The sequence below is a fragment of the Marmota marmota genome, unplaced genomic scaffold, assembly GCF_001458135.2.
Source record: "Marmota marmota marmota unplaced genomic scaffold, marMar, whole genome shotgun sequence".
Lineage (NCBI taxonomy): Eukaryota > Metazoa > Chordata > Mammalia > Rodentia > Sciuridae > Marmota > Marmota marmota.
The window spans coordinates 3,233,209-3,252,096 of NW_026000229.1; the positions used below are offsets into that span (position 1 = coordinate 3,233,209).

The following is an 18,888-nucleotide window of genomic DNA, read 5'->3' on the forward strand; positions in this document are numbered from 1 at the left end:
TACTGGGGATTGAACTCAGTGGCATTCAACCACTAAGCCACATCCCCCGCCCTATTTTGTATTTTATTTAGAGACAGGGTCTCACTGAGTTGCCTAGCACCTCGCTTTTGCTGAGATGGCTTTGAACTCATAATCCTCCTGCCTTAGCCTTGAGAATTGCTGGGATTACAGGCATATAAAGTAATTAAAACATTAAAAATAAAATGTTTGCTGGGGACTGTGACACACCCGGTCATTTTAACATTTTTTTGTGAGACTCGGGCAAAATTGCTCAAGACCAGGAGTTCAGGGCCAGCCTAGGCAACATAATGAGACCCATCTCTTTATTTATTTATTTAAATTTTTTTAGATGTAGATAGACACAACAACTTAATTTTGATCATTTATTTTTTTATGTGGAGCTGAGGATTGAACCCAGTGCCTCACACATGCAAGGCAAACACTTGCCACTGAGCCACAACCCCAGCCCCCCATTTCTTTAATTAAGTTAAATTTAATTAAAGGGAGGAACACAAGAGATTGAGAATTTAGCAAAAGCAACAGAAACCTGACCCACAGACTCTCCAGATATGGGATCTTGACTATAAAACAACTTTGTTTACTACACTGGCATATAGTGATATTACAGATTGGCAAAAGAACCGAAAAGAAATTTTAGAATTAAAAAATGCAATAAAGAAAACTGAATTGCTTAATAAGATATGGTTAGATATGGATGAAAAGAGACTTAGTGAACTGGTGGTAGTTTGGAAAAAATTAAAATGTAGCAAGCAGAGACCAAAAAATGGAAAATATAAATCCAAGGATTATGGAACTTAGAGGATTCAATGACTAATTGAATAAGGATCAAAGAGAATGTAGAAGAGGCAATGTTTGAACAGAAAAATGAGACTTTTCCAAAACTGACCAAATTTATTAAACTGCAGATAAAAGAAGCACAACAAGACCTACACAGAATTTGTGAAAAGAAAATTTACTACCTAAACACTTGCTAGTAAAAGTGCTGAAAACCAAAGGCACAATGTTTTAAAAGCTGTCAGGAAAAAAATATCATTGTACCCTCAAAGGAATAATAAATTGAAAGCAGAATTTTAACAACATTGAAAATAGAAAACAATTGGAAATAGAGCTTCAGAATTCTGACAAAATACTGGTAATTCTGACAAAATACTGACAAAATAATTCCCTATTCAGTGAAAATATACTTCAAGAATAAAACTCAACAGAGCATAATTTGGAAAAAACCAAAACTGATCATTTGAAAGGATATACAGTTAGCAGAAAGAGATTGATCCAAACGGAAGTTCACAGATACAGAAAGAGTGAGGAATGTGTGAGTATGGTCTGCCTGAATGTTGATGAATAAAAATAATAAAGCTAAATATTAAACTTGACAGGTTTATGATACCTGTTGTATGATATGGTATTCAGTTAAATAAAAACAAGTGTATGACTTTCACAAGTGTAGGAAGACAAGAATTAGAAAGAAAGGCATTTGTAAACTGTTGATATTTGCAGATTACATGCTTGTGGGTATAAAACTTTCAAAGAATATATAAGTAATTTTTTAAGATTTAGTAAGGTTGAATATTTCACTGTATGTTAGCAGTCATTAGAAAATGAAATGTTAAAATAGTAATATCTGCATATAATTTAAAAAATAGTTACTTATAAACCTAAGATGGGAAAGACCCCCATTGAGAAAACCAAAACATTACTGAGAAAATGAATTTCCAAATAGGAGATACCATCCTCGTGATTCATCATGTAAAATTTTCATATTTCTTCATACTGCCATATTTCTTCAACTGCACAGGTTGAATATTATCCCATTCAAAACCATAGGTTGATTTTGATATATGAAAAGATGATGTTTATATAGAAATTTGAAAGTCCCAAATGGGCAAAGACATTCTGTAAGAAATGTGTTGGTTAAGACTTGTTGTAGAGTTATACTAATCAAGTTAGTATAGTATTGCATCAAGGTAGATGTATAAACTAATAGAATAAAATACAGAACCCTGAAACAGACCCTCAGTCAGTATATGACAAAGGTGTCATTAATGTAGAGAAATGCATTCCTATAACAATCCACATGGAAAAGAAGATACTCAATTCCTGTTGCATTCTGTATACACTTAACTTTAGGTGGTCTGTAGGCCTAAATGTGAAAGGTATGATGTTGAACTTAGAACAATATTTTTTAACTAGTTGTATAAATTACTGATTACAAAGGAAAAATAAGATTTGACATTGAAATTAGAACTTTTGACAGTATTAACCAGGTATGATGGTATACATATAATCCCAGTACTCCAGAGGCTGAGGCTAGAGGATTACAAGTTTGAGGCCAGCTTGGACAATTTAGAAAAATCCTGTTAAAAATAAGATAAATTAAAAGGATTGGGGATGTAGCTCAGTGGTAGAGCATTTGTCTAGTAAATGTATGGGGCCCTGGGTCTTGCAAATAAAAAGAAGAAGAAGGAATATCCCCAATACTGCAAATAAAACAGAAAACTTAATTTGATCAAAAGAGTTTACTATGAGAATGAAAAGCAGATGGAGAGTTTGAAAAAAGTAATTGGAATGTGTTTAACAAGCAAGATTTATGCCCAAATCATATAAATAAATAATAAGAGAAAGAAAATAATCTAGTAGACAAATAAAGGACAAATCTGAACACTACTTCACAAAAAGATGTCACATGGCCAATAAATAAATGAGAATGGGAAATGCAGATTGGAAGCATAATAGAATAATTCTGTATCCCAAATGGATTAGCAAATTTTTTAAGTCTGACAATACCAAGTATAGTGAAGAGTGTGGAACAGAAAGCTTTTATACATTAGTAGGTAAAAATTGGTATAACCATTTCAGAAAACAGTTATGAGGGATCCTTATGAAGTCATGCCCTTCCTCTGCTTAGGATTCCCCAGTGCCTTTTCCACTTACATATCATAGAATCTGCAGTGGACTCAGCAAGGTCCTATCTTTTTTGGCTCTATTGGAGCCACCCTGGCTTCTTTGGTGTTCAGACGTGCCAGACATCTTCAGTCAGGTTTTAGTACTTTACATTATCCCTCCCTGAAATGTTTTACCCCCAGATAAATCCCTCACTTCATTTTAGGATGTTCAAGTTTCCTTTTCAGAGTCGCCTCCTGATATCATGATATAAATTAGGACATGTTTGTCACTAGCTTCTTCTACTCTTTACCCTTGCTTTGATTTCTCCATAGCACTTTTAAGTACTTGGGCAGAGGGTGAGGTCGCAGTTTATGTGTGTACAGGGTCTTGAACCAAGGGGTGCCCTACCACTAAGCTACATCCTCAGCCCTTTTTATTTTTATTTTGAGAATAGGGTCTTGCTGTGCTGCCACTGGCCTGAAACTCCTTTTCCTTCTCCCTCAGCCTCAGTAGCTGGGATTACAGGCATGAGCTACAGCACCAGGCTCTTACTTTTAACTCTGACACATGTATTTTGTGTGTCTTCCCTAACTAAATTTGGAAGTGTTACGAAAGTAGTGCCATTGTTTTTCTCCCTACTGTATTTCCTCTCCTAGAACAGGACCTGGCATATGTAGGAGTTATGTTTTTAAATGGAGAAGCCAGTGAGAAAGACTCGGAAGTACCTTCATATCAGTGTTAGTTCTTTTCATTGATTTGTGGTTTTGTCCTAGGATATAAATGTTTAAATTATTATATTAATATACCTTCATAATAAATATAAACTAGCTTTTTCTTTTTCTTTTTAAAAATTTTTTAGTTGTTGGATAGACCTTTATTTTATCTATTTATTTTTGTGTGGTGCTGAGGATCAAACCCAGTGCCTCACACATGCTAGGCAAGTGCTCTACCACTGAACCACAACCCCAGCCCACTAGCTTTTTCAATTAAAATTATAGATTTGTGTTCTTTCTAATTCACTTGGGCACTAGATATTTACAACTTGGAGAATCATAATCTTTATTACCAAAGGGGACAAAATATGGAAGTTACTGAATACAGTTGAAATAATATAGATTTTGCATAAAGTGAAAGCATTTCCAAATTGAATACATACATTCCTTTCTGAAAGTTTTTTATTTTTTTAAAATTGTCTCTCTTTAAGTGGGGGCAGGCGAGGTGGCCAACTTCGCTGCATATGCCTTTGCACCAGCCACGCTAGTGACTCCACTGGGAGCTCTCAGCGTCCTCGTAAGGTAAGGACACAACCTTTCACATATTGCCAACAATAGTCAGTATTTTGGTCTGTATTCAGTGCTGTCTAATTACATGTATTCAGCATAACTTAAATTTCAGTAGACTAGAGGACTTATTTTTGTACTGTGTAGTAATTTGCTCTTCAAAAGTTATCCTCTGCATAGGCAAGTTGTTAATTTACTGGGGGAAGATGATTTTGTGCTTTGTTTTGTATTCAGAGCCAATACTAGTTCTTTGATTTCAATTTTTGAAAATTTGCATTTGTCCCAACATTTAAGTGTATGTATACTTTGGTAGATCATGGTTGCTGATGAATAGATTTCTACACCTGGTACAGAAAGCCAGGGTGAGGTTCCATGCCTTTGAAGACTGGCCTGAGGTGCTTGTTTTGCCGGACCAGTCCAAGGCTTGTTCTGTTTCTGTTTTAATGATTATTCCAAACAACTAAGCACATTTTGAGGTCTGAGTTTTGGTTAGGATTTGGAAAGTTGACTGATTATAGTTAGGTATTATTTTTCTTCTTTGTTTTTAAGAAGCTGTATGTAAAATAGAGTTATGATATAAGCCTTTACCCTTAACTTTCCTTACATTACACCGTTATTTTATTTATTGGTTTATACTATATTTTCTTTTTAGGTATGGATAAACCTGTGGTGTTAAAACATAATTTATAAACAAATTAATAATTAAATGACCCCAAATCCCTTGTTTCTTTTGCTTTTAACTCCACATTTCTAAATAACAGGATAATTAGTAGGCAAATTATATGAAGTTAAATGAGCACATAAGTGGAACGCATGAATTTTTAGGGATAAATTAAAGTTGAGCAGTTTTTAATGGTTTGGATGGAGTCTTAATTAGAACTTAAGTTGTACAAACTATAGCTCTTTTATTGTACATTTCTTATGGACTTTTTCCTGTAGAAAGATGATAAATACCATCTTAGTGTATGATGTATATACAATCTTATGGTATATATACAATCATATACTTTTTTTTTTTTTTTTTACTTTGGCTAAAGACCAGATACTTCATAAGCTCTCAGTGTTCTAGTGTGGGTTCAGTAATTTTAAATTATAAGTTTGTTGATATTTAAAAATGAGAAAAATAGCTGATATTTGAAAGTTCACAGCATTCTTTTCTCCCAATTTTAGTGCCATTCTTTCTTCATACTTTCTAAATGAAAGACTTAATCTTCATGGGAAAATTGGATGTTTGCTAAGCATTCTAGGATCTACAGTTATGGTCATCCATGCTCCAAAGGAAGAGGAGATTGAGACGTTAAATGAAATGTCACACAAGTTAGGTGATCCAGGTAAGAATAAAAGAAAAGCCTTTATTCTTACTTTACTTTTGTAAAGTAAAATAAAAATATCCCCACTAACTACTAGAGAATATTTTAACTGCTGAGCTCCATCGCCAGCCCTTTTATATTTTATTTTGAAACAGGGGTTTTGTTTTTGTTTGCTTTGGTTTTTAGTACTAGGGATTGAACCATGGGTGCTTAACCACTGAGCCACATCCCCAGCTCTTGTGTGTGTGTTACAACAAAGCAGTTTATTTGTGATCAGTATTTGAGACTATATGTCCTTCACAAATTCAATTTTATATAATCTGATACTTTCTTAAAACTTAAACTTTGAACTTCTAGACTTTTATTTCCTTAGAACAGAAGGGCTGGTATAAATTATTTTCCAGAAATGAGGTACCATTTCACAGAATTGGTTTCTCTTTTTTTGTTGTTTTGCAAGATTTTTGTTTGTTTGTTTGTTTTGATGGTGCTGGGGATTGAACCCAGCATGTGAGGCAAGCACTCTACCAACTGAGCTATATCTCCAGCCCCTGTTTCCAAGTTTTAAAGAACTAAATTTGTATTTGTTAAAATCAAAAAAAGTAGGAAGGATGATCTTTACAAATAATTTTGATTAAATATGTGTTCAAAGAAAGCAAGATAAAAAGTCTTTAATATTCTGTATTAGACTATATTGATGTTCAATAGGAATGAGCTTCTGTCATTTGCTTTGAATGAGTAGTGGGGAATGGGATATGTTGGGAATTTCATAACAGATAACAGAATCATTCTCTTGGGCAAACCATAGGCAGGGGCAGCTGTTCTGTAACCATATGGTGTTCCATAGCCTGGAGCTATTTGGCCAGGAGCTGCTATAGCCCCAACAAAAGCTCCCCTTGTCAGAGTTCCTCTTCCTCTGCCCCTAACTGCCTGGAATGCTGCAGACACACCTGTATTCATGACACCCTTTGCCTGAGGAATAACCTTCTTTTTCTTATTATTTGCCACATTGGGTCCAGAAAACAGCTTCTCCAGGGCAGCTAAGGCTGCATTTGCCCTGGCCATGGATTATTTGGACCTGCGCCTCTGAATTTCTGTCCATCTACTTTTACCTCCATTACACAGCGCTTGTCATGGTTTCCGCCAGTTTCTGAGATGAGTTCATACTTGAGACCTCTTCTTTTTTCAATGAGCTCCATTACAGGATTTTTGCCACTTGCTGTTAGGGTATGGCCCTGAGTTCTTACCTCTAAGGTACTGGTGGTTTCAGTTATAGAATTTCCAGTGTTATTGCTTGAATTTGAAGACACTGTTTCATTTTTGCTTTCATTATCTGATTTTTCATTAGAACTCATACATTCAATATCTGCATCAAAGCCTGTTGGAGATCCCATTCATTGCCTGTAATACATTCACTGCTACGTGAAGTTTTGCTGTTTTCTTGGAAGGTCCCGAGATGTGCTATCCACATCTACAGACATTGTAAAGATGGCAGGGCCAGACTGAGACAGGAAGCCCAGGCCTGATCTGTTTTAGCTTCATTAGTGCATTTATAAGGTCTATTACTTTACTATCCAGGATTTTCCTTAGGTTTTGTTTCATCTTCTTATTAGGATCTTTTCTTCTTGGGGTGGGGGAGGGCACTAGACCACTGAGCCACATCCTCAGCCCTATTTTGTATTTTATTTAGAGACAGGGTCTCACTGAGTTGTTTAGCACCTTGCCATTGCTAAGGCTGGTTTTGAACTCACAATCCTCCTGCCTCAGCCTCCCAAGCCAGGTGAGCCTAGTCTATTTTGGCAACTTTTGATTAAATGCTGAACATAAGATATAAGAGAAAATGTGAAGATTCTGAGTGTTGTTTTCCTTCTTCAGAGAGAACTTAAATTCCCTCTGGCAGAAACATAAAAGTCCAGCAGACCACTTTCACCCTGGTGTTGTTGTAAGCTTCATTAGGTCTGGTTTTCAGTTTGCCTTTTTTTCTTCATATCACTCTTGGCTTTCAGCTGGTAGCTTGGGCTCCTTCACTTAGGAAGTTGTGAGCTCCTGTGTCCACTCAGTACCACAAGACTGCTGATATCCCAGTTCAGCCTCACATCCTCCTTTTAGGCTTTTTTTTTTTCCCGCTTCTCTGACCTTGGCTGTGTAGCTTGTGTGCCTGCAAATGCTGTTAAGGGAGTAGCACACAGAAATTTGGGGTCACTACTTGGTAGTTTCCTCTTTTCTGGAGCTTGGCCTATTAAATCCTAGCTGCTTAGCCAATTCCAAATTCCAACATGTGTCTATCTAGTTCACTGAAACTTCCTTAAGTTTCCTTTGCTGAGTGAGCAGTTCCCCAGGGGAAAAAGCAGTGGTGAGTGTTGAGCAGTCCCCCCAACCTTTTTTTTTTTTTTTTTTTTGAATTTTGGTACCTTAAGTTATGGCTGCTTCGATTGTTCTCAAGTATTGTTTATTTTGTTTTTTTGTTGTTGTTTTGGTTTCATGATTTCTCCATCATTTGAAGTTGCTTTAGAGTACAAGATTAGTCTGATATTTCAGTATTGCCTCTCAGGATATTAAAAAAGATTTTTGTAGTTGTAGATGGACACAATACTTTATTTTTTATTTACTTATCTTTATGTGATGCTGAGGATCAAACCCAGGGCCTCACACTGAACTACAGGCCCAGCCCCCCACCTTTTTTTCTTTCTTAATGAAGAGTTATTTATTTTGAAGTTTTCCTCTGTCTAGTGGAAGAAATAAAGGCTTTGCTTTTTTCTGTTGTTTTGGCCTCTTGGTCTTTGACTGCCTTCTTTTATTTAAAATTCAGGCTGGTCAGATCTCCAAAAGTGCCCCTGAGTGGCCACAGACATTCAGTGTTGAACAGAGGTTAACACCCAGATGCACCCCTTACCTTAGCCCCTTATTTTAGCATGATGTTCACATGCTCAGCTGGAACTGGTTAGGAGTCCTCTATTGCATATAGTGGATGGGAGGGACAAAGAGTCACTCAGACATGCAGAACTTGGCAGGGACCAGAAGTCACATTGCTTCTTGAATGGACTTCCAGCCAGACCTCTAGTTCAAATTTGTCTTCATTCCTTCATGGGGACTTTACTTTGTGAGTGTTCTGTGTTTCTGAGTCATTTTCACATCTGATTACTGATATATGATTCACCTATCTTGGGTCAATTATATTATGAGTTATCCTCTGCTTTGTTAAAATATTGTTGCCATTTTTCTGTATTTGTTTCTTTAAAAATCTTTTATTAGTGGAGTTTGAGGAAGCAGAGTGCCTTTCCTTAAAATGCAGATGATCATTAAGTACAAATTGCCAGGAGCAACACCTGGCCACAGTGCTAAATGGTTTTTGGCTATTTTCCCGCTAGCTTCAGTTCTCCAAATTCTGCCAGAAACCCTGCCATATTTTTCAAATTCTCTTAATGGCATGCTGTTTATCCTTGCACTTGTTCCTAAATATTAGAAAAAAAATTACTCTTTTTTAGGGAAAACTTGATTCATAACTCCCATTTTTGGCATCTATACATTGTTGAACATTCAAGGGCACCTTGTGATTTCTCTACTAGTTTCTGTCCCTGTACTGATCACCCTTGTCCTACTTTTTTGTGTGAGTTAGAGCACTTAAGTAGGCATAAGAAACTACTTGAAAATATTATTGGTGTTAAAATTTGTAAACATAAAGCATACTTTAACCTTCCAATGTGTACATGTAATGAAATCTTTGTGGGTATTCTTTTGCTAGAGCAACAAAATAAATTTGAATTTTATTTTTGTGTTATACCTTCTTATCTTACTGCATTGTTTTGTTTGGAGTCTCTAAATGTTTAAGGACAGTGTTTGACTAAATTCTTGACCAAGTATCTTTTCTTTGCCTCCTCCAGGTTTTGTGGTATTTGCAACAATTGTGGTCATTGTGTCTTTGATATTAATCTTTGTGGTGGGTCCTCGCCACGGACAGACAAATATTCTTGTGTACATAACAATCTGCTCCGTGATTGGAGCGTTTTCAGTGTCCTGTGCAAAGGGCTTGGGCATCACCATCAAAGAACTGTTAGCCGGAAAGCCTGTGCTGCGGCATCCCCTGGCCTGGATTCTGCTGCTGAGCCTCGTCATCTGTGTGAGCACACAGATCAATTACCTAAACCGGGCCCTGGACATATTCAACACTTCCCTTGTAACACCAATATATTACGTTTTCTTTACAACCTCAGTTTTAACTTGTTCAGCTATTCTTTTTAAGGAGTGGCAAGATATGCCTGCTGATGATATCATTGGGACTCTGAGTGGCTTCTTCACAATCATTGTGGGGATATTCTTGTTGCATGCCTTTAAAGATGTCAGCTTTAGTCTAGCAAGTCTGCCTGTGTCTTTTCGAAAAGATGATAAAGCAATGAATGGCAATCTCCCTACTATGTATGAAGTGCTTAATAATAATGAAGAAAGCTTAACCTGTGGAATTGAACAACACACTGGTGAGAATATCTCACGGAGAAATGGAAATCTGACAGGTTTTTAAGATGCGATTTAAAGGTTAATCCATAATTATGTTATAGTGATTTTGAATATCAGAATCTGTCTGAAAAAGCATTGTCCTCAAATAATGTTCTCTAAAGACAATCTTTTTTAAGTTTTCACTAATTTGGACCAAGAAGTTACTTTTCTTATATTTAAACAATGGTAGCTCACTAAAAATGGCCTCAGTATGTGGCCAATTTCTATTAACATTGTATAATTGTAGAGGTATTTTACATTTTGATTCTTTCTTCAAAATCTAAATGCACTAATGACAAGTTTGAAGTCTATAAAAATGCTTTATTTTTTCATTATTGATGAAAGTCTGAAATGTACATTTGTCATTCCCACTCCCATCAATCCCTGATCATGTAAGGCGTTTTGATTGTAAACAAGAACAAAACTATCCCAATACATTATCCTCTGATTTATCTTACCTATAAAAAGTGGCTCCTGTTTGGATGAATTATTTTGATGTTGAAATGTTAAAGGGAATCCTAAGTTACTAAATGAAGGAAACTCACAGACCAAAAAAAAAAAAAAAATAGGAATCATGCCAAGGAAATATTTCTTAGGCTATGATTTGTCACCACAGATGTGGTTTACTGTGTGCATTTGATGGTATTCTTAGAACCCTATTAAACCAGCACATCGTGCATCCGCTGGGCTGGGCTGTGCTTTGTACCTTGGCTGGATTTATTCTTCGGTTACTTGAATTCCATGGGAACCTTTATGACCATTTTATATCAGCTCTTGTACTTTTCAGTCTATTTTCATAATAAGTTAATTGTTATTTAGACCTTTTAATAAGTGGGAAATAAAATCAGAAGAAAAGAGTGATTTCTTAAATTTAGCTCATAATAAAGAGACAAGTTGAAACAAAGTTCTAAGTCCAAATGCTTGGAACGGACTTGAAATATTTGTAAAATACAGTCTTTATACCAAGTATTTTGCTTTGCTTAAGGGTTTACTTGGATCATTAATTAAATGTTTTGATTGTTTAAGGAAATGGTTACAAACACATGCAAAAATATATAGGAAAGTATAATGAACTCCATCCAGACCTAGAACCTCTATTCATTCAAGTCATTGGCCTTTTTTTTTAAAAAAAAAAACATTGACAGTTCCATTCCTCTGGGTGTTCCCCCAGTCCTCACTTGTGGCAGGAAGAGCAGAAGCTTCTGTCTGAAGTTACACATTGGCTGGTCATGGTGAGGCACCACTCAGTCCTGCAGTCTTATGTGGAGGCTGTGCTGTCATGCCATGCAGTTTTTGTTGACCTCATCAGGGTAGAGTTGACAGTCTCCAATTTTGTGAAATGTCCTTTTTCCAGCTTTCTTTTATTATTGGCGCTCTAAGGAGCTGTTAGAAATTCTTGACTGCAACCTTCCATGTATTATATTTGTGGTGCGAGGTTTGAAACCCAGCTGAAACTTGAAGCTCCTAGATTTGGATTTTTCCTAGCCCCATAATGCAAATTTTTTGAAACAGGGTCTCACTATGTTGCCCAGGCCGGCTCCTACAATCAAGTGGTTCCACCTGAGCCTCCTGAGTAGCTGGGACTACAGATATGTGCCACTGTATCCAGTTCTCAACCATTTTTATCTATTTCTTTAATTCTAGTAGTAGGTCAGATTCTGATCAAAATTTTCATTTGAAAGATCACCAACTACAGGACCAACTCCATCTACATGAGGCAGTTCACCCAGCTGTTGGGAATAACAGCTGAAGTGGTTAGGGACAGGATTTAAGGTCTTCTCAGTCCTTCTATGTCCCAGGTCAATCATTTCCCAAACTACTCGCCTCCAGGTCATAGGAGCACATGACATAAAGGCGATACATGTCCTTTCTTCATGTTCAGAATGAAGCAGCCAACACAGCTGTTGTCTTATATCTTACTGGCTTGGCTTTCATTTCATCCCTGCCAAAACCTAAATATGAAGCAAATTTGTGTGCTGATCAGAAGAGTAGCATTTTGATCATGCCCCACCTCAAAATGCTGAAAGTGACCCAGACTTCAATCTGAACCCCATCTGTGAACTTGGATATAAGAGACAGAACAAGGACAGGTTGTAGTAACACAATTGGGTTTCATTAGTTTTATTTCTCTAACCTTTAAGTCATATCTCACAAATTAATTTGTCACAATTGGATTTAGCAGAAGCAGAGGAATCAAATTCACTGTCTGAAACACTGACACAAGAGGGATGGGGACAATGACTTAGAAAAGATTCTTCATAAAAGACCATCAGAAAAATCCCTAAACAAATGTGAAACAAAGTTTAGTGGTAACTGGCATAGGATTTTAATACAGTTAGCTGGTATTACATTTCTTAAGGGGTAAGTGAAAGAACTCAGCAGCATTCTGACAGGTGGCTACTGGAACATTTCAGAGGAAAACTGCAAACAAATTTTTTAAGAACATGTTGGCAGCCAGTATTTTCAGACTTCCTAATTACCAAAAACATATAATTTTAGTCTAGAAAAATAAGTCCATATTATAAAATTAAAATTTTAGATTGAAAAGCACCCCCTTGAACAGGTACAGAGATACTGAAAAATATTCCCTAAAAATCTCACTAAACAGTTTACAGAAAGAACATGCCATTAGAGTTAATAAATGCCATGGGCACAGTCCTGAGCCCTTAGCTGCTGGCCAGAGACTGGTGAATGGGTGGTTGAAAGCAGCGCACATGTTCCACAGGTGTGCTCTCCCCATCACCTGACTTCAAGTACTTGTCCAGGATAGTGATGATCTCATCATTGAGAATCTGGAACTTTCGAATCCTCTCCACCATCTTCTTCAAAGGCTATAATTATAATAATTAAGATCAGGGCGTTTTACTTGTACAGTTATGCATCATGTTACAAAATGACAGCATTTTCATATTTTCTGCCAAATTACAGCAGACTATTATTGACATACCATCTTTTAAATGCCACTATTAATGAACATATTTTAAATTCAAATGCATTCATCCATAGGTTTCATGCTGCTAAGTGTAAGGTTTGCACAACTCACAGGCATATTCATTCAGCATTAAGAACCTGGGCTGAGATTGTGGCTCAGTGGTACAGTGCTCACCTAGCACATGCAAGGCACTGGGTTTGATCTTCAGCACCACATAAAAATAAATAAAGGTATTGTGTCCAACTACAACTAAAAAAAATATATATATATAAATTTTTTTTAAAGAACCTGTGTACTAGGATGGGGTTGTGGCACAGTGTGCTTGCCTAGCATGTGTGAGGCACTGGGTTTGATCCTCAGCACCACATAAAAATAAAGTAAAGGTCCACTGACAACTAAAAAATTAAAAAAAAAAAACAAAAAACCTGTGTACTAAGAGCTGGGAATAAAAGGAGAAAAACAATATGATCAGGGGAAAAACTAGTAAACTAATATAAGTTCTAGACTTGCAGTTAGTTAATATTGTGGACAGGAACCTTTGATAGCCCTCCCACTAAAGAATAAAAACACATAACAGACATTTTTTAATGACTTCATTGTTTAAAAAAAAAGTATTTTATGTGGTGCTAAGGATTGAACCCAGCGCCTCACAAATACTAGGCAAGCGCTCTACCATTGAGCTACAAACTCAGCAGCCCCAAAACACTTAATTTTAAAAGCATTGCTGGTTCTTCCCATAAGGAGGCAAAGCAGAGGCCAGGGCTGCTTCTGAGACACATACCAATGACACTGAGGTGGGAGAGTAGACTTGGCTATGAGCAAGTTGTACTATACCTAGAGACCCCACCACTATAGAACCCTTTAATTAGACTAAAGTGGTCCCAGGTTGGTAATGGCCACTGGCAATGAGCAGAAGCAAATGCAAATCTTGGGATGAAAATCAGATAACCAAGCACACAAGGAAACAATTTTAGATACACCCAAGACCTTCCGGGTAGACAAAGCTGAAATGAATTAATTACCTGAAAGATGTATCTGAAGAAAGTACTCTGGATACAGCATAGAGAACCAAGGAAATGGAGATGTGAGAACTAGAATAGCCCTTCAAGGATGTCCACACCCAATCCCTGGCACCTGTGTGTTACCTTTGCAAATGTGGCTAAGGGTATGAACTTCAACAGCAAGTATACTGTTGCCCAAGTGGACAGCCATGAAAGCAGAGAACCTTTTCTAGCTATAGGGAAGAAGGACATGACAAGGAACATTGGAAGATGATCAGAAGCAGAGATGGCTCAGCCCACTGCTGTTGGAAAGCACCATATGGAAAACATGAGAGGGAATGTGGAGCTGACAGCCAGTAGGAAATGGGGACCTCAGTCCTACAAGTGTGAAGAGCTGAATTCAGCCAACCACCTAAATGGACAGAGAATCCAAGGGGAGCACAGCACCACTGACAAATTCGTTTTGACTTTACGAGACTCTTTAAGTAGGGGACCCAGCTGAGCCATCCTGATCTAGAGGACTGCGATAATCAGTGGTAGTTATACCACTAAACCTGTGGTGTCTGGTCATGGGAGGGAGCAAGAGAAAGCAAATACCACAGGATAAAGGACGGGAGAATGGAATGAATAAGAAAGTTTAACATGTTTAACTAAAGTTCCAAAAGAAGAGAACAAGAGCAAGTGGAAGAAGGGCTAAAATATTTGAAATGATAATGGTGAAGTGTTTTCTAGAATGCAACTATAAGGAGTCAATAAAACACAAAGACCAAAAGATCTAAAAGCATCCAAGAAAGCATACTTTGACTTGAAGGAAGCCAGAAGATTGAAATTGTATGCCAAAAATCTGAACATGCAGATCCTACAAGGTAAAATATGAAGTAGATCTAAGCACCTTGAAAAGAGAAAGAAAATGGAAGTTAATTCTTAATCTGTCAGGCTGCTCTACTTGACAATTATATGTTTAGATTCACTTTTGGAATGCAAAGAAAGTTTCGGTTGATAGAACATTTCATACTAAGATGAAAGAAACATTTTCCCCCAAACAACTTTTAATAAATAGAGACACATATGGTGGAAGAGCCTTGTCCACATACCACATTTTTGATAATCTCATCTTTGCCATCATGTTTCTGGACTTTGAGTAGATGGTAGCAGAAATCCAGCACAGCAAAGCGTCGCTGCTGCCCAAGAAGCACGATGATCATGCAACCAGCCCAATGGAGCCCATCACCAAAACACTGCCTGCAGTCAAAAGCAATGAACAGAATGGGAGATGAATAAACAATGAGCAAGTCCTTTATGAGTCTGTCTCCAGGGGCCACCAGCCAAGCTGTAGGCATTACTATCTTCATCCAGTCACCTTGTGCAGTGAGAATGCTGAGCAACAGATGATATTCTTGTTTTTGGTAAATTTCTTTTTTGGGTTTCTCTGGCACACAGTTTTCAAACTCTTTTTTAAGATCACAGACCTTCTGTGAAGAATGACCTTATGGACATCCCACCCAGAACATGGCACGCCCAATTCAGTTGCTATGGGTTCAGAGACTATGGACACTAATCCTGAGTCCTCTCTTTGGCATCAAGTATGAAACCACCCTTTAAAGCAGCTCAGTGTCTGGTCCCTTTCCAGAAGAACTTATCAGCTGTGTTGGCCTCACACTGATGCTGCCACCTCCTCCACCAGCTCTTCCACCTCCACTGGAATTTTCTCCTGTTCCAAAGCATCACACTGAGCATGCACTTACTCCACAGTAAACTCGTGTGTCCCCACAGGAATGCAGTAGACAAACTGCATGGCACTCCACAGCCTGTGGAACTCCACACACTCATCCACATGCATGACCCCATTGCTGGGTAGAGGCCCACGCCAGATAGGGTCATCCAAAAAGGTCCGGATCCGCGTCAGGATGACTTCAAACATAGACAGGCCACAGCAGAGACGCTCCTTAGTCAGCAAGTCCCCTTCTCTTGCGATTGCAATTTGCTGCAGAAAGCACAAGTTGTGGGATGTTATGGGCCACAGCATGAGGCTGCCGTGTTGAGACCAAACTACTCCTGTCCTGTTGATGACTTAGTGGAAAACTCTCAGCTGGCAGAAGAGGATCTTTGGAGGCAAGGATTAACAAAATATGTGTATGTCGGCAATTACCAGTATGTCTTACAAGGTTAAATACATTCACAGTCAAGGGAAATGGAATACAGCTGTTCCTAACCCAGAAGTGACTTTGCTTCCAGGACATATTTGGCAATGTCTGGAGAGATACTTATGGTTGTCACAATGTGGGGGTGGGTCTACTGACACCTACTGAATAGAGAGACCAGAGATGCTGCTAAACATCTTACAATTCACAGGTCAGCCCCAACACAAAGAATCACCTGGTTCAAAATGGCAGCAGTGCCAAGGTTGAGTAATCTGGATCTAGAGTAAGGTGACAGGGGACTGCAGAAATCTGCCATGATACCTTGCCTTTTGTCCCAGTTCCTTCTGTTTTAAGAAGAAACCCTATGAAAAAGCTTCCTCTGTGAAGGGATGAATAATGGCAACAAGTGACATTTAATCTGTATGCCTCAGATGCTAAGCCCTTTCCATGTACTTGCTCATTTAAACTTCACAACATCCTGTAATGTATCCCTTGGAAACATGAGGTCTGAGGAGCCAAGTGCCCCGTGTGACTTCACTATACCTTCCCGCCCTGCTGCCTGACCTGATGTGGATATCTAGTTGCAATTCACAGAACCACAGCATACTTTACCTGTGGGGTCCCCAACCTTTCGATCAGAGGGACAAGATGCAGTGGGGCATACTTGGATTCCAATCTTTTCATTTTGGCATCAAGTCTCTCCCCCTCTACAGGAGGCAACAATTAGAAAAGAAAGAGTTGACATTATGGATTTAGATTCTCCTTGGGAAAAAAGTGTCATACAAAACTAGCTCATTTGATACTTTAATTCAAACTGACATATTTACTTACATTTGGGGTCTGCTTTGAACTTGAACTAGTAAAACTCTTTAATACAATGAACTGAAGAGCCAAAATAACAAACAAAACCAGACAAGTGGGGCTGGGGTTGTGGCTCAGTGGTAGAGCACTTGCCTAGCATGTGTGAGGCACTGGGTTTGATTCTCAGCACAGCATAGAAATAAATAAATAAAAATAAAGATTCATCCACAACTAAAAAAAAATTTTTTTTAGAAAAACCAGACAATTAATTTTGTTCAACAGTCATTTGTAAAAATTTGTCAAACATTCCATGTGAGTTAAAGCAGAAAAGAGTACCATGAGCTCTTTACCCATCTTCTTGAGACAGCTATTAACTCACAGTGACTCTTCTCTTATATGTGCCCCACTCCCCTGCTCCCATGCTATTTTGAAACAAATCCAAGACATATTTCAGCCATAAATACTTTAGTTATTTAATATTAATTTAAGTAGGTTACACCCCCTGGTTATGACTGAACAGGCACCAAAATGGGCTCTTGGCCGTCCAAGTGAGCATGACTCTGCAGAGGGCAACCTGATCTCTGGGTTGGGGACACACAGGCTCACCTTTCACGTGGACGCGCGGCAAGATGTTCTGAAAAGGAGCTGCATGCAACAGGTCACATACTTCTTCTAAAGACTGGTACAGAGAAGGGGAAGACCACATCAGGAAGTGTCTCTCACAACAAAAACAGAGAAATCTGGTGCTGAAAATAGGGTATATCCTAGCTATCCAGTATAAAATAATCTCTAAAGTGGCCTGTCAACAGAACTATCTGGGATAATGGCAATGTCCCACTGTGGGCAGGGCGGCCTGTGGAGGACTGCTTATTCAGGGTCCCATTGAGCCCACAGATAGCAAGGACAATGAGGGCCTGGGGCTGCTGCAGTCCCCCTTTACCACCATGTGGGAAGGGTCTTTCTAGAAGTGCAGGAAAAGGGGAGAAGTTAAGAGACGCAGAACTCTTGGATGCTGTCAACTCCCAGATATGTGCACAGACCCTGACACATCAGATGTATGCACACCCTCTTTATTTGTTTGCTGGTGTGAGGCAGTTAGCCAGCAGGTCAGCCCCTACAGGGGATTACAGCATGTTGCAAGGCCTGGGTTCAATCCCCAGCATCATGGAAAATAAAACTAAAAAGAGACTGTATTCAAAGAGAAAATAAAAAGTCACCACTATCAGAGTAAAAAGATGAGCCACAAACAGGGAGAAGTATTTGCAATGTGTGTAATATATAAAGGAAACCCAAAGAACTTCTAGAAACGAGCCACAGAAAAGGCAAAAGAGGGGTGGGGATGTGGCTCAAGCGGTAATGCGCTCGCTTGGCATGCGCGGGGCGCTGGGTTTGATCCTCAGCACCACATAAAATAAAGTAAAGATGTTGTGTCCACCGAAAACTAAAAAATAAATATTAAAAAAATTCTCTCTCTTTAAAAAAGAAAAGGCAAAAGAACTAGATGTAGCATTTAACAGAAAAACAAATAAGAAAAAAAAAAAATAAAAAGAAGAGCCAATGAATAATGGAAGGTCCACCTCCTTCACAGTGAGAGAAAGGCAGAACAGAACCAGTGAGATTGGTCTGACACTAGGCTTTCCAATTCAGGCCAAAAACTGAGCTTGCTGATGCACAGGGGAGGGAGGAGCGGTGAAGGATGCCATAAGGAAGCAATCGGCCAAGAAAGCGAGGGGCCCCACTGCGCCATTTCTCAGGTGGTAATGGACTCCCACGTGTTCTCCTATTAAACTGTTGTCTTATGCTTGTGATGTCCAAAGTTAGCTATGAGGCACAGGTAGCTATTTAAGTTTAAATTAATTAAAATTTGAAAAAATTTAAAAATCAGTTCCTCAGTCATGCTGAACCACACTTCACTTACTCAACAGCCTCAGATGGAACTTTGCAAAGAGCTCTCCTGGGCAATATGGCTTTAGATCCTATAGGTACATCATATATTTCATGTACATTATATATATATATATATATATATAT

At 38.2% G+C, this 18,888-nt stretch overlaps 2 protein-coding genes across 12 annotated transcripts in view; one reads left to right on the top strand and one right to left on the bottom strand.

Annotated features, from left to right (window-relative positions):
* Nipa2 (NIPA magnesium transporter 2) overlaps positions 1 to 10,886 on the top strand; it is a 38,950-nt gene extending 28,064 nt beyond the window's left edge. For all 7 annotated transcript variants that reach the window (XM_048792977.1, XM_015480334.2, XM_015480332.2 and 4 more), the window contains 3 exons: positions 4,109 to 4,199; positions 5,355 to 5,515; positions 9,373 to 10,886. In XM_048792977.1, the coding sequence (XP_048648934.1) occupies positions 4,109 to 4,199; positions 5,355 to 5,515; positions 9,373 to 10,007 (887 nt within the window). In that variant the 3' untranslated portion in view covers positions 10,008 to 10,886. The remainder of the gene's footprint in view (positions 1 to 4,108; positions 4,200 to 5,354; positions 5,516 to 9,372) is intronic.
* A 1,201-nt stretch (positions 10,887 to 12,087) lies between these two features.
* Cyfip1 (cytoplasmic FMR1 interacting protein 1) overlaps positions 12,088 to 18,888 on the bottom strand; it is an 88,893-nt gene continuing 82,092 nt past the window's right edge. For all 5 annotated transcript variants that reach the window (XM_048792974.1, XM_015480328.2, XM_048792973.1 and 2 more), the window contains 5 exons: positions 17,464 to 17,536; positions 16,669 to 16,763; positions 15,661 to 15,899; positions 15,010 to 15,157; positions 12,088 to 12,813 (listed from right to left, as the gene is read on the bottom strand). In XM_048792974.1, coding sequence (XP_048648931.1) covers positions 12,649 to 12,813; positions 15,010 to 15,157; positions 15,661 to 15,899; positions 16,669 to 16,763; positions 17,464 to 17,536 — 720 coding nt within the window. In that variant the 3' untranslated portion in view covers positions 12,088 to 12,648. The remainder of the gene's footprint in view (positions 12,814 to 15,009; positions 15,158 to 15,660; positions 15,900 to 16,668; positions 16,764 to 17,463; positions 17,537 to 18,888) is intronic.